Here is a 12,821-nt window from a genome sequence, read left to right on the forward strand (position 1 = left end):
TCCTTCTTCCTCGTGTCTGACACAAACAGCGAATGGCTTTTTAAGAGCGGCCCGACGGGCCCGAGCGGGGCGTGATGTTCTTCCCCTGGGAGCAAGGGTGCGGGGCCCGCCTTTCTTCGATGTTGCGCTGAGACGCTTGTGCCGTCACCACGGGAGGCTTGGATGCTCCCCCGGCACTTCTGACGTTCTGACGTCTGGACTCGGACTCTTCCAAAGCGGCAAATTGGAACCATAGCGAAACTCTTGCATGAAAGGCGAACGGACAGCAAGGCCTTATACAGAACTTTTTTTTTTTTTTAATGTTTATTTATTTATTTGAGAGAGAGAGAGACAGAGCATGAGTGGGGGGGGGGGGGAGAGAGAGAGAGAGAGAGAGAGAGAGAGAGAGAGAATCCGAAGCGGGCTCCAGGCCCCGAGCCATCAGCCCAGAGCCCGACGCGGGGCTCGAACTCATGCACTGCGAGATCGTGACCTGAGCAGAAGTCGGTCGCTCAGCCGACTGAGCCACCCCGGCGCCCCTGTACAGAACGTTTGGATGTCGCTCGCCTCATCAGAGAGAATACTCTCTCTGCCTCTTCAAACGCAAGATCATTAGGTTTCACGTTTTAATATTCATCCCAAGCGTCTGTCGCCGGGCACCCTCATGAGCCCAGGATTTCTCCAAGAAGGGATTTAGCAACCCCCTCCTGAAGCCCAGATCCAAATCTGTGGCTGCCTCAAATGGCCTTTTCGTTAAACCTTAAAACTTCATGCTTGGCCTTCAGCCGTCCCGAATGCTTCGTCTTTTATCAGCTGACCTTGAGTTGTATACTTCTTCCCTTCACACCAGGCGGACTCTCTCTCTGGCCTTCGTCCCCGTCAGTCAGGCCCAGATTCGGAAAACTGGTCTCACGTCGTACACTCTCTTCTTGACATCTGTCAGGCCAGCTCTCCCCCGTCTCGCGAGGTTCCGTGTAAAGCTAACCGTCTCCCAGAGAATGATCCGTATATGGCTTTTTAATCAACAGGGCACTCTTTTCCTTCATTTCTTTGTTCTCCATTTTCCATACACATTCACATACTTGGCAGAACAAGTGGAGGGAAAAAAGCAGACATTGTTTTGGTATTAAAGTTGCTTCGTTCAATGTGGACCTATCATGTTTTCTTCTTTTAAGTTTATCTAGTTCCTTCGAGGGAGAGAGAGCGAGCTGGGGAGGGGCACAGAGAGGGGGACAGAGAGAGAGAGAGCTGGGGAGGAGCAGAGAGAGGGAGAGAGAGAGAATCCCAAGCAGGCGGAGCCCCACGTGGGGCCTGAACTCAGAACCATGATGTTATGACCTGAGCCCAAATCTAGAGTCGGACGCTTAACCTATGGAGTCACCGAGGCGCCCCTGGACCTATCACGTTTTTATATGTGAAATCTTCTGGGCCAGAGCGTGCCTTTCTGCCAACTGTAACACCATTATGAGTTGGGCTGTAATGATTATCATCAGGTTCTCCGTCTTCCTGACACCTTCAAGGTCCCCACTTCTCTTCCTAGCCTCTTGGGTAAGTGGGGCATTTTCTTTTTCTCGAACCTCCTTTCCCAGAAGGCCACGCTCCCTTTGCTGCCACGAACAGATCAGATAAATGTCTTCTTCCTGGTGTGCTGATGTCATGCTTGGAGCTCTGTTAGTCATATTGGAATGTGAGGTAAACAACACTGGAAGCAAGCTCTGTCCCAGAGAGCAACAGACAAATACATTTTATCAAATCAAACGTCTCAATTGTAAGGCACACCGTTAGTTATCTTATGCACCATAAAGAAGGCAAGAAGATGCTATCACATTCGGACGCAATTTTTTTTCCCCTCCGTTAGATTTTCCTTAGGTTTTTCAAATTATACTTATTAGAAGTTCTCTTGTACATTGACTTAGACACATACCTTTTTGTCAGGGGATCACTCATGCGTACACACAAAAAGGCGACTATGGGAGGTGATGAAGGTGTCACCTACCCTTATTGTGGTGCTCATTTCACATTACATCCGCCTATCAAGTCATGTCGTATGCCTTAAACTTATACAGTGCCGTACATCAATAACACCTCAATAAAGTTGGAATAAAACATAAAATATATCAGGGGCACCTGGGTGGCTCAGTGGGTTAATTGGCTGACTTCAGCTCAGGTCATGATCTCACGGTTCTCGGGTTTGAGCCCCACGTCCGGCTCTGTAGTGACAGCACAAAGGCTGCGTGGGATTCTCTCTTTCCTTCTCTCTCTCTCTGCCCCTCCCCTGCTCTCTCTCTCTCTCTCTCTCTCAAAAATAGACATTAAAAAAAAACTTAAAAAATCATTTAAAAAAACCAAATCTGAACTCTTCTAAATTGCTTTTGTACTCTGCATCGTTGATGGCTCTTGCTGTCATCCTCTGTGCCATCGAGAGTGCAGCATTTCGGGGCGCCTGGGTGGCTCAGTCGGTTAAGCGGCCAACTTCGGCTCAGGTCACGATCTCGCGGTCCGTGAGTTCGAGCCCCGCGTCGGGCTCTGTGCTGACAGCTCAGAGCCTGGAGCCTGTTTCAGATTCTGTGTCTCCCTCTCTCTGACCCTCCCCTGTTCATGCTCTGTCTCTCTCTGTCTCAAAAATAAATAAAACGTTAAAAAAAAAATTAAAAAAAAAAAGAGTGCAGCATTTCTCAAAAGTCCTCTTTTGGAGGACAAAATGCCCCCAGGATTTTGTTCCTGGCCAACAATGCCACTCTGTCGAATCTTGATGTGCCTGCTGAGGCATTGACAGCTATGGCCAACAGCGATTGTAAGATGCATCCCGATGTCGAAGATGTGAAAAAATGTACCGCTTGGAATCAGTGAAATCATATTTGGAAGGAGCTCCCACGGCAGCCCGAACTATTCTCCTCCATACTTGTTTTACATACAGGGGAGAAACCCTATCTTTTTAAAGCTACTGCTTTTGTGAGCTTTGTTACTCATAACTGAACCCAATCCAAACTTATATAGGATTCTTCTTTTTTAGGTTTATTTATTTATTTTGAGAGAGACAGAGACAGCGCAAGTCGGGGGGGGTGGGGCAGAGAGGCAGAGAGAGAGAGAGGGAGAGAGAGAATCCTAAGCAGGCTCTGTGAGCGCAGAGCGGGGCTCGATGCGGGGCTCGAACCCATGGAGCCATGAGATCGTGACCTGAGCTGAAACCAAGAGTTGGACGCTTAACGGACTAAGCCCCCCGGGCGCCCGCAAACTGACATACGATTCTTAAAAACAGGTTAGCCACTCTTGCTTTGCTTTCTCACCGTAACATACACCACTCTTAGATACTCCTTGACTAGTCAGTCGAGGCGTCATTTTTTCTTGACCTTCTCGGTGTTCTAACACTTTGCTAACGACCCTCATTTTACCCTTCGCCTCAGCCTTGCTGAAGCGGATTCTCCATCAATATCCCTCTGAATCTGAACTCAGGACTGCAAGCAAACGATGCGTAATAACAGCGTTCATCATTTTAAAGGAGTCAGAAGCAATTAGCGGGTGCTTGGTACTTCTTGTCACACGTTTCCGAGGGGGGAAAAACACCTGCTTTTTCCTTTTTCTGGAAAATGAAGTACAAGCTGTCAGTGACAACAGTCTATTAAGAAGTTTTCTTTTGTGATACAGTGAGGACTTTCAACGCGGTTAATTTGAATCCGTGTTTGAGCCTGAGATGAAGTTATCAGTTTTATCATCTTCCCCCCAGTCTGTCCTGGTGGGATCATTGCCTGCGACCCCCGTACCCGTAGCAACAGCGCTCATTTCCGACATCATTCCTTAAAGCAACAGACTGACCACGACAACGGCCAACGGCTGACACGCGTCCAGCTGTGTGTCTCGGGGTGGTATTTTCCAGGCCTGGAAGAGACCAAGTCACGAGTCACTCAGACGTCCTGAAGGTCAGGCGATCGGGGGAGTTGGAAGGCTGTGAGAACGCAGGTAGGGGGTGCACCCACCAGGGTGGTGTTTGAAGGGCGCTCACCCCTTCTGAGGGGCACGTGGCAGAGGAGGGCGGGAAAACGCGACGGCACCGGACGGGAGAAGAGGACCCTCGGAAACTTCAGTGGCCGTCGCGTGAATTCTCACATCGTTCTGCCACCGCCCCACGTGTTCAAAAGGCTGCTCGTGGACCCCAAAATGGAACCTAAAGGAGGGGATTTCGAAAATTCCTCTTGTCCCGCAGAACAAGAAGGAGGGCAACAATTGAGCTGCCACCGTTTCTAGACTTCCCTGCCCGGGATGCTTAAAGAAAAGCTGTGAAACGCTACAGCACAAGCAGTGACTTGTAATAGACGCTGGAGTGTAATCACAATTCTCTTTGAGTCTCGAGGGGGAGGAAATCCTTCGTTTCCGGGTACAACAAGAGGATGTAGGTCTAAGCGGACTTCTCCGCATTATCTCGGGGAGTCCCTCTGAATCACAGCAAAGGGAAGGATGGGATAAAGGGGGCGCCCAGCGGCCAAGACAGAACCAGACTGGGGTCAGCTTTACATCCCAGGGAAGAGACCACAACGGGCCATGGTTCGGCACGTACAGTCGGGTACCCTGTGTGTGGCTAGGATTCAGGCTATCTCTGTGCAGCTGAGCTGGATGTGCAGGCCGAACAGGTATGTTTTGCAGCCTCCCCTTTCAAACCTATTGTGCCCAGGGGCGCCTGCGTGGCTCAGTCGGTCAAGTGTCTGACCGCGGCTCAGATCATGATCTCGAGGTTCATGGGTTCGAGCCCCGCATCGGGCTCTGTGCCGACAGCTCGGAGCCTGGCGCCTGCTTCGGATTCTGTGGCTCCTCCTCTCTCTTTGCCCCTCTCCCCTGCTCACGCTCTGTCTCTCTCCCTCTCCCTCTCTCAAAAAATAAATAAACATAAAAAAAAAAAAATATCCTGTCGTGCCTGTGCAGAAGCCATCAGAGTGAAGCCATCTGGATGGAGAGTATGCCCTGGGGCTTTCCAGTCCTGAGGTCTTCCTAGGTGCTCGGTGCCAATTCAGGTAACGCCGTGGCTGGCTGCTGCCTGAACGGAGGGAGTCAGGCGTACAGGTGCCGACTAGCTCTAGCCCTTATAAATTCTGTCACTGGTTCTAAGGACTCCTGGCGTAGGGGAAGGGTTTGGCTGAGGTTTAGAGGCTGTCCCCACCCCGAGACTGCAAGGCATCCCTGTAATTAGGGGAGGGACTAGAGTGATCAGGGCTGTCTTTAAGAGTGTTGGGGATTTCCCTCCCTTCCGGGTCTGGTTATCTGGCTGGATTTCCAGTCTACCCACACAGTCTTGCTTAACCCATTGATATACCTGTGGGGCAAGAGGAAAAAAAAACAAAAACAAAACAATGGAACACGGCATCGGAAAATCGATGTTCGTGTCCACAGTCTGTAATGTATTTGTGTGGCCTCCCTTTTTCTCGCTGGTTAAGACTTGCTCGTGACACCTGCCCTTCTTTCTTCCCGAGGGTCCTATAAAAATAAAATACGCCAATGTTAAATAAAAGGACTTGGACTTGCAAAGCGCCATTGTTATTTTAGTTCGTCACAACCCCCCCCCCCCCCCCCCCGTCCTTGAGGGAGGCGGCCTAAGGGTCATTTCCCATAATCACTGCAGCCTAGAGTGGATCCACGCGCAATCCCATTCCCTCTACCTCGTTCCCAGAGACAACTACTATGATGAATTCTAGACCATGTTCTTTTATATTTTTATTTTTATTTATTTTTTAAATTTTATTCAATTTTAATTTTTTTTAATATGAAATTTATTGTCAGATGGGTTTCCATACAACACCCAGTGCTCATCCCAAGAGGTGCCCTCCTCAATACCCATCACCCACCCTCCCCTTTTATATTTTTATCATACATATGCACCCACCCGACACCAGGGTCCCAGACCACCCAGACCACCTTACCTCACCCCCCTCCACTCCACCCCCCCCCACCCCACCCCACCCCACCCCACCCCACTCCACCCCGCCCCCATCCTCAGAACCATTGATCAGGGGATTGGTTTGTCTTTTCTAGGGTCCCACAGAATGTCTTCTCCCTCCATTTCTGGAGATCCTGAGCTGCATACGGATGGGGCTGGGTGGGTGGAGAGACTCCTGGATACCTGTTTAAAAACTTAAAAGGTGAGAGATTTGCACACGAATCACCCAGAGACCTTTATTTCTTTAGGAACCAAATAACTTTATTGAAACAAAATAACTTTATTTATTTATGGAAAACTGGAAGAAGAAACTGGAACGTTTTGCAAGCGCAATACTGCAAAATGCATGCCTGGCATGGTGACCAGGGGAAGTCACCATGCACCCTGTGGCTATGGGAAGGCAGTCCCAACTCAGTTCTTGTCGCTGTTGCCCAGGGTGAGCTTGTCAAAGAGGTACTCTGCCATGCCGGCTTCCGGGGCCCCCATCTTGCGCAGGCTGGTGATGTAGCCCCCCAGCTCTTTGATGGCCAGGACTTGCTCGTGCAGGTAGTTGGTCTCCAGGAAGCTGCACAGATGGGCGTCGTTCTTGTCGGTGGCCAGCTGGTGCAGGTCGAGCAGGCTCTGGTTCACGGCCTTCCCCAGGTGAAAGGCGCACTCCATGGCCTTCAGGCCGCTCTCCCAGTTGTCGCGGTCAGGCTTCATGATGTTGTGGAGGCGGATGCGGCCCCCACGCTGGTTCTGCAGCTGCATCAGCTTCTCGACACGCTCCTTCTCCTCGTGGAACTGGCGCAGGAAGAACTTGGAGAAATTCTCCAGGGCCACGTCGGCGCGGTCGAAATAGAAGGCCATCGACAGGTACACGTAGGAGGCGTAGAGCTCCAGGTTGATCTGGCTGTTGATGGCGGCCTCGCATTCGGGGTGGTAGTTCTGGCGCACTTGAGAGGACGGCGCGGTGGCCATGGCTGGCGGCGCTGGCACCAAGGCGAAGGCGAAGGCGGCTCAGAAACGAGGGCGGCGAGGCGGAAGGCGGTGGCGGCGGGTCTCCGGCGCTTTTTCAGAGTAGCCGACCAGGCAGGCCCGGCGGCAGTCTCCGAGATGCGGCTGGAATGAGGTCCGTTACTCGGGAGGTGGGGGTTGGAATCCGTTACGAGAAGGGGCGTGGTCACGAAGGCGAGGGAGGGGTGGTGGGCGGGGCCCCGCGTTCAAGGTTCCATCCGTGCCCGAGGTCCGGGGCGCCTGCGCGCTGAGTGTCTTGAAGCCGTTAAAAAAAAAAAAAAAAGTTACGAGAGGGAAGGAGGCAAACCCTAAGTGACTCTGAAATACTGAGAACAAACTGACGGTTGATGGGGCGGGGGGGGGGGGGCAGACGGGAAAGTGGGTGATGGGCATGGAGGAGGGCATCTGCTGGGATGAGCACCGAGTGTTGTCTGGAAACGAATTTGACAGTAAATCATATATAAAAAAATAAAGCCATAAATCCTAAAAAAAATAAAAATAAAAACATAACTCTTGTTAAAATATATATTTAATATATTTTAATATATTGCTGTGGTTTGTGAATATATCTCGTGAAAAAAAAAACCCCCGGATTTTTTTTTTTTTACCCGTATTTGTCAAACATTCGTAAAATAACTCTTGAGATACAATTCACATACTATAAACTCGACCTTTTGAAAGTGATTAGCTACCCGGTTTATAGGCTGTTCATGGCGTTAGGCAGCCATCACCACAATCTAATTTCACAGTTTCATCACTCCAAAATGAAAATTCCCTACCCATAAGCTGTTACTCCCCAGACCTGGCTACCACTGATCTCTCTTCTGTGTCTACAGGTTTGCCTATTTGGGATATTTCAAATAAAGGGAATCCTACAGTATGTGGACTTTTGTGTCTGATTTCTGTATTTAGCAGAATGTCTCTAATCTTCCTTTTTTCATTGCTGAATAGTGTTCCATAATATGGATATGTCACATTTTCTTTATCCTTTCATCAGTTGATGGGCATTTGGGGTTTTTTTTCCATTTTGTGGTTATTATGAATAGTGTTGCTATGAATATTTGTGTGCAGGTATTTGCATAGACATATTTCTATTCTCTTGGGACTATGCCTAGGAGGGAATTGCTAGGTCATATGACAACTCTGTGTTTAATATGTTGAGGAATGGCCACATCTTTTCCAAAGCGGCTGCACCATTTTGCATTCTCACCAATGACGTGTGAAGTTTCCAACAGTGTTATTGTCTGTTACTGCAAAGTAATATCACGTTGTGGCTTTGATTCGCGTTTCTCTAATGACTAAGCATGTTGAGCATCTTTGTATGTCCTTATTGGCCGTTTGTATATCTTCTTTTTCTCTTGGCTGCTTCTTTTCTTTTTAAAAATTGCAATTCCAGTATGGCTACCATACACTGTTATATTAATTTCAGGTATACAATATAGTGATTCCATAATTCTGTGCAGTACTCAGTGCTCATCATAAGTGTACTCTTAACCCCCTTCCCCTGTTTCACCCACTTCCCCCCACCCCGCACCTCCCCATTGGTAACTATCAGTTCTCTATAGTTACAAGTCTGATTTTTGGGGTTTGTCTATTTTTTTCTTTGTTCGTTTGCTTTGTTTCCTGAATTCCACACATGAGTGAAATGATATGGCATTCGTCTTCCTCTGACTGGCTTAGTGTGCTTAGCGTAATACCCTCTAGATCCATCCATGTTGTTGCGGACGGCAAGATTTCATTCTTTTTTATGGCTGAGTAATATTTCATTGGCTGTTGTAGATAATGCTGCTCTAAACATGGAAACATTGGGGCTCATGTATCCCTTTGAATTCGTATTTTGGCATTCTTTGGGCAAATATCTAGTAGCGCAATTGCTGGATCATAGGGTAGTTCTATGTTTAAGTTTTTGAGGAATCTCCAGACTATTTTCCAGAGGGGCTACCCCAGTCAGCATTCCCACCAACGATGCCAGAGGGTTCCCCTTTCTCCACATCCTCGCCAACACTTGTTGTTTCTTGTGTTGTTGATTCTAGCCTTTCTGACAGGTGTGAGGTGATATCTCATTGTGGTTTTGATTTGCATGTCCCTGATGCTCAGCGATGTTGAGCATCTTTTCCTGTTTTTGTTGGCCGTCTGTCTGTCTTCTTTAGAAAAATGTCTGTCTATGTATTCTGCCTGTTTCTTAATTGGATTATTTGGGGTTTTTTGGTGTTGAGTTATATACCTTTATACATTTTGGATACTAACCCTTTATCAGATATGTCATTTGCAAGTATCTTCTCTCGTTTAGTAGGTTGTTTTTTAGTTTTGCTGATTGTTTCCTTTGCCCTGCTTTTTATTTCGATGTAATCCTGATTGTTTTTGTTCTGGTTTCCCTTGCCTCAAGAGACATATCAGGAAAAATGTTGCTATGCCCAACGTCAGAAAAAATTACTGCCTCTGCTCCCCTCTGGGATTTTTTTTTTAATGTTTATTTATTTTTGAGAGAGAGAGACAGAGTGTGAGCAGGGGAGGGGCGGAGAGAGTGGGAGACACAGAATCGGAAGCAGGCTCCAGGCTCCGAGCTGTCAACGCGGAGCCTGACGCGGGGCTCGAACTCACAGACTGTGAGGTCATGACCTGAGCTGAAGTCGGATGCCTAACCGACTAAGCCACCCAGGCGCCCCTCCCCTCTGGGATTTTTATGGTTTCAGGTGTCACATTTCAAACTTCCAGTTCTAGGGGTGCCTGGGTGGTTCAGTCGGTGAAGCATCTGAGTCCGGCTCAGGTCACGATCTTTCGGTTCGTGAGCTCAAGCCCTGCGTCGGGCTCTGTGCTGACAGCTTGGAGCCTGGAGCCTGCTTCAGAATCTGTGTCTCCCTCTCTCTCTGCCTCTCCCCCGCTAACACTCTGTCTCTCTCTCGGAAATGAATAAACATTAAAAAAATTAACAAAAAGAAAAGAAATGCAAGTGAGTTGTGTTGAGCGGAATGCAACTTATTCGGGGCTCATTTTGCATCACTTGGGTGCATTTATCTCAACATCCCTTATTTCCTGCCTAGCCAAATAGGGCTCTTCTCCTTTGAATCATTGCTAACATCTTACTGGTTTTCTCATTAATTAATGAGTTCAATAAAATCTTTGACCTGTAGTATCTCATATTTGCGAGAGATTTCAGTTTCTTTTTCTTTAATTATCCTTTAACAGTCCCCACTGTCATCCCCACCCCACCGGGAACACAACAAACCCCACAGGAGCTGTCTTACTTAGTAGGGTAAGCACTCCTGGGGGGTGCTCACCAGAGCTGTGAATCCTGAAAAGTATTGGAGACCTAAAGGCATAGCATCCCTGAGTGGGATATGGAGTGAGAGCATCTCTGAGGAGAAGGAGGCCGAGTGTAACTCTGGGAAAACAGGGAGCCAAAGCAAACCAGTGGAGGAAGGTAGCACGTATAGAGAGCGGGCCACAGGAGGGACCTCATCCAGGGGACACTGGAATCCCTGCGGGGCTGAGGCTGGCCCAGGGCATGTTAGGGAGGGCAGAGAAGTAAGCATGAGCAGTAAAGGTCTGTACGGAACCAGAAGCGGCTGAGAACCAGGGGAGTGTTGAAAGCTTCCAGGCAGGGGAAGTGGTCAGCAGAGACTTGAGGGGATCTGACAGGCTGAGAGGCATGATCTGGCTAAAATTAACCCTACCTAAAATTAGGAGGTAGGGACGTGAGCTTTTGCAGCCAGGAGAAAGGATCCCATCATCAGCGATTTCACGCTTCCTAAGTCACAGCCCTGAAAAGCGTGTTGGGACCCACAGATACTGAGGGTGTAGAATACTTGGGACTGGGCCATGAACTCTGTTTTCCAGAGAAGCTTCCTTCCAGCTGGTGATCAGAAGTAGGGAAGCTCTCGCGCATCTGGCTGGCTCAACCGAAGGGCATAGCAAAGTTCGGTGAGGGCTCCTGTTTGGTTGGGTACCGATGCGACGTCCAACACCCGCACGCGTTGTGTTCTGAAGAGGGGAGTGCTCCTTCTGGTCTCCACTTCTTCACTGTTCTGATGTGGGGTGGGCGGAGAGGGAGATCGCCACCTTGAGAGGCAAAGCGGAGGCCGCTCCACTTAAACACGCCTGTCGTGCGTCCCGGTGTGTGTCAGCTGATGACTGACAGTAGTTGAGCTGGACGTAAATTTGCTCTCAAGTTGTCACCTTTCGGTTTTATTCAGCGTGCTACACATTCTCCATGTGCTTCTCCAGTGCTCTTTTCTGCCCTTCTCCGTCTTCCTCTGAGCTCTGGAGCCCGGCTTGTATGGATGGCATCCACGGGGCCCTGGCCGTCTGGCCCCTGGTTGAGCTCAGCCAATGGGCGGCACTGGCAGGAGACGGGAAGGCAGGAGGAGAGGGAGTTTGGGATACTTATTTTCTTGGCTCTCTCTCTTTAGGGAAGATCAGGAAGAGGCAAACCTATTACCTCTTTGTAGCTCTAGCTCCCCGGATGAAGTAGGGACCGTTCTCAGGAGGGGCTTTCTGCAAACATTGCTCACGTCGGAGGAATTTACCCCAAAGAACAGGTGTTCTTTGGGTCAGGTTTAATGCACAGCCTAAGAAATGCATGAGGACCCACAATCCAGTATGCAGCGCTCCATTGCTTCGGCCACACAGAGACTAAATAGAAATCAAGAAGAAATGAAGTCCCTCATCGACAACAGTCTCAAGCAACAAAACAGCAGCCCAGGTGAAGCTGCCACTCGGGATTCAGCCTCCAGTTGTGTAGCCTGTGGATTTCTCTAGCTCCTGGCCCCCTTGTTTCCTTAGGTGATTGATCTTTTGGTTACCCCTCACCCAATTAGGAGACCTGTTAGAGGGGCGCCTGGGTGGCTCAGTCGTTAAGCGGCCGACTTCGGCTCAGGTCATGATCTCGCGGTCCGTGGGTTCGAGCCCCGCGTCGGGCTCTGTGCTGCCAGCTCAGAGCCCGGAGCCTGTTTCAGATTCTGTGTCTCCCTCTCTCTGACCCTCCCCCGTTCATGCTCTGTCTCTCTCTGTCTCAAAAATAAATAAACGTTAAAAAAAATTTTTTTTTAAAAGTCTGGTTAGGGAAGATGTTGAGTTAGTAAGGTTTGAGGATTAACTGTTTATTTCAAGTGAACCTTTGTCCTTCCTTGCCCACCTTCTCCTGATCAGAGCTGTTTCAGACTGCTCTGCACAGCAGTGCATGGGTGGGTCCAGTGAATGTATGCAAGGGATTATAGATGCTGACTAATTAGCTACCTCTTAATCATTTACTCCCAGACAGGAAGGCGTAACCCTCAATTGCAGATAGGCAAAAGGAGATTTTAAAAGTTTTCTTTGCTTGTTATCTTTTCTAAATAGGAGATGAATAATTTTTATTTTGTGACCTTCCATTCCTTCATAGAAAACACAAGGTGTAATAGTCAGGATAGGGAAAGCTATGTTGTAGTAACAAACCAGACCTAAAAAACTCAATGGCAGAAGACAATATGTATTTTTTGCTCACATCACAGCCCGAAGCAGGTGAAGTGACTCTCTTTCGTGACTCTTCGCCAATGGTTAACTTACCAATGCAGGCTAAATTCCACCCTTTAGTTGCACCTTCCCGGAATTCTTCACTTCAAACTGCACGGAGGGAAACAAGAAGCATGGAGACCTCCCACTTACTCTTTTATTGCCCTGGACCAGAAATCATATTCACTGCAGCCCAAACCAACTTCAAGGAGGCTGGGAAATGTAGGGAAAACATGTGGTATCCAGTGAGCAAAATTTTCTGCCATGCATGTTGTATCCATTTCTCTTATTTTATTTTTTAATGTTCATTTATTTTATTTTGAGAAAGAGAGAGAGAGGGGTAGTAAGAGAGGGAGAGAGAGAATCCTAAGCAGGGCTTGATCCCACAAACCGCGAGATCGTGACCTGAGCCGAAACCAAGAGTCGGACACTT

The 12,821-nt window shown here is 48.6% G+C and overlaps 1 protein-coding gene across 1 annotated transcript; it reads right to left on the reverse strand.

The window, feature by feature from the left end:
* Positions 1–6,153: 6,153 nt before the first annotated feature.
* Positions 6,154–7,305, reverse strand: LOC125931587 (ferritin heavy chain-like). Its single transcript, XM_049643658.1, has one exon. The coding sequence runs from the start codon at positions 6,860–6,862 to the stop codon at positions 6,314–6,316; it is 549 nt and encodes a 182-aa protein (XP_049499615.1). The 5' UTR covers positions 6,863–7,305; the 3' UTR covers positions 6,154–6,313.
* Positions 7,306–12,821: the final 5,516 nt, after the last annotated feature.

The sequence above is a fragment of the Panthera uncia genome, chromosome X (genome assembly GCF_023721935.1).
Source record: "Panthera uncia isolate 11264 chromosome X, Puncia_PCG_1.0, whole genome shotgun sequence".
In the NCBI taxonomy this organism is placed as follows: domain Eukaryota; kingdom Metazoa; phylum Chordata; class Mammalia; order Carnivora; family Felidae; genus Panthera; species Panthera uncia.

Bases quoted from the DNA above. Each gene is read 5' to 3' on its own strand.
- LOC125931587 (XM_049643658.1), bottom strand. From the start codon at position 6,862: ATGGCCACCGCGCCGTCCTCTCAAGTGCGCCAGAACTACCACCCCGAA.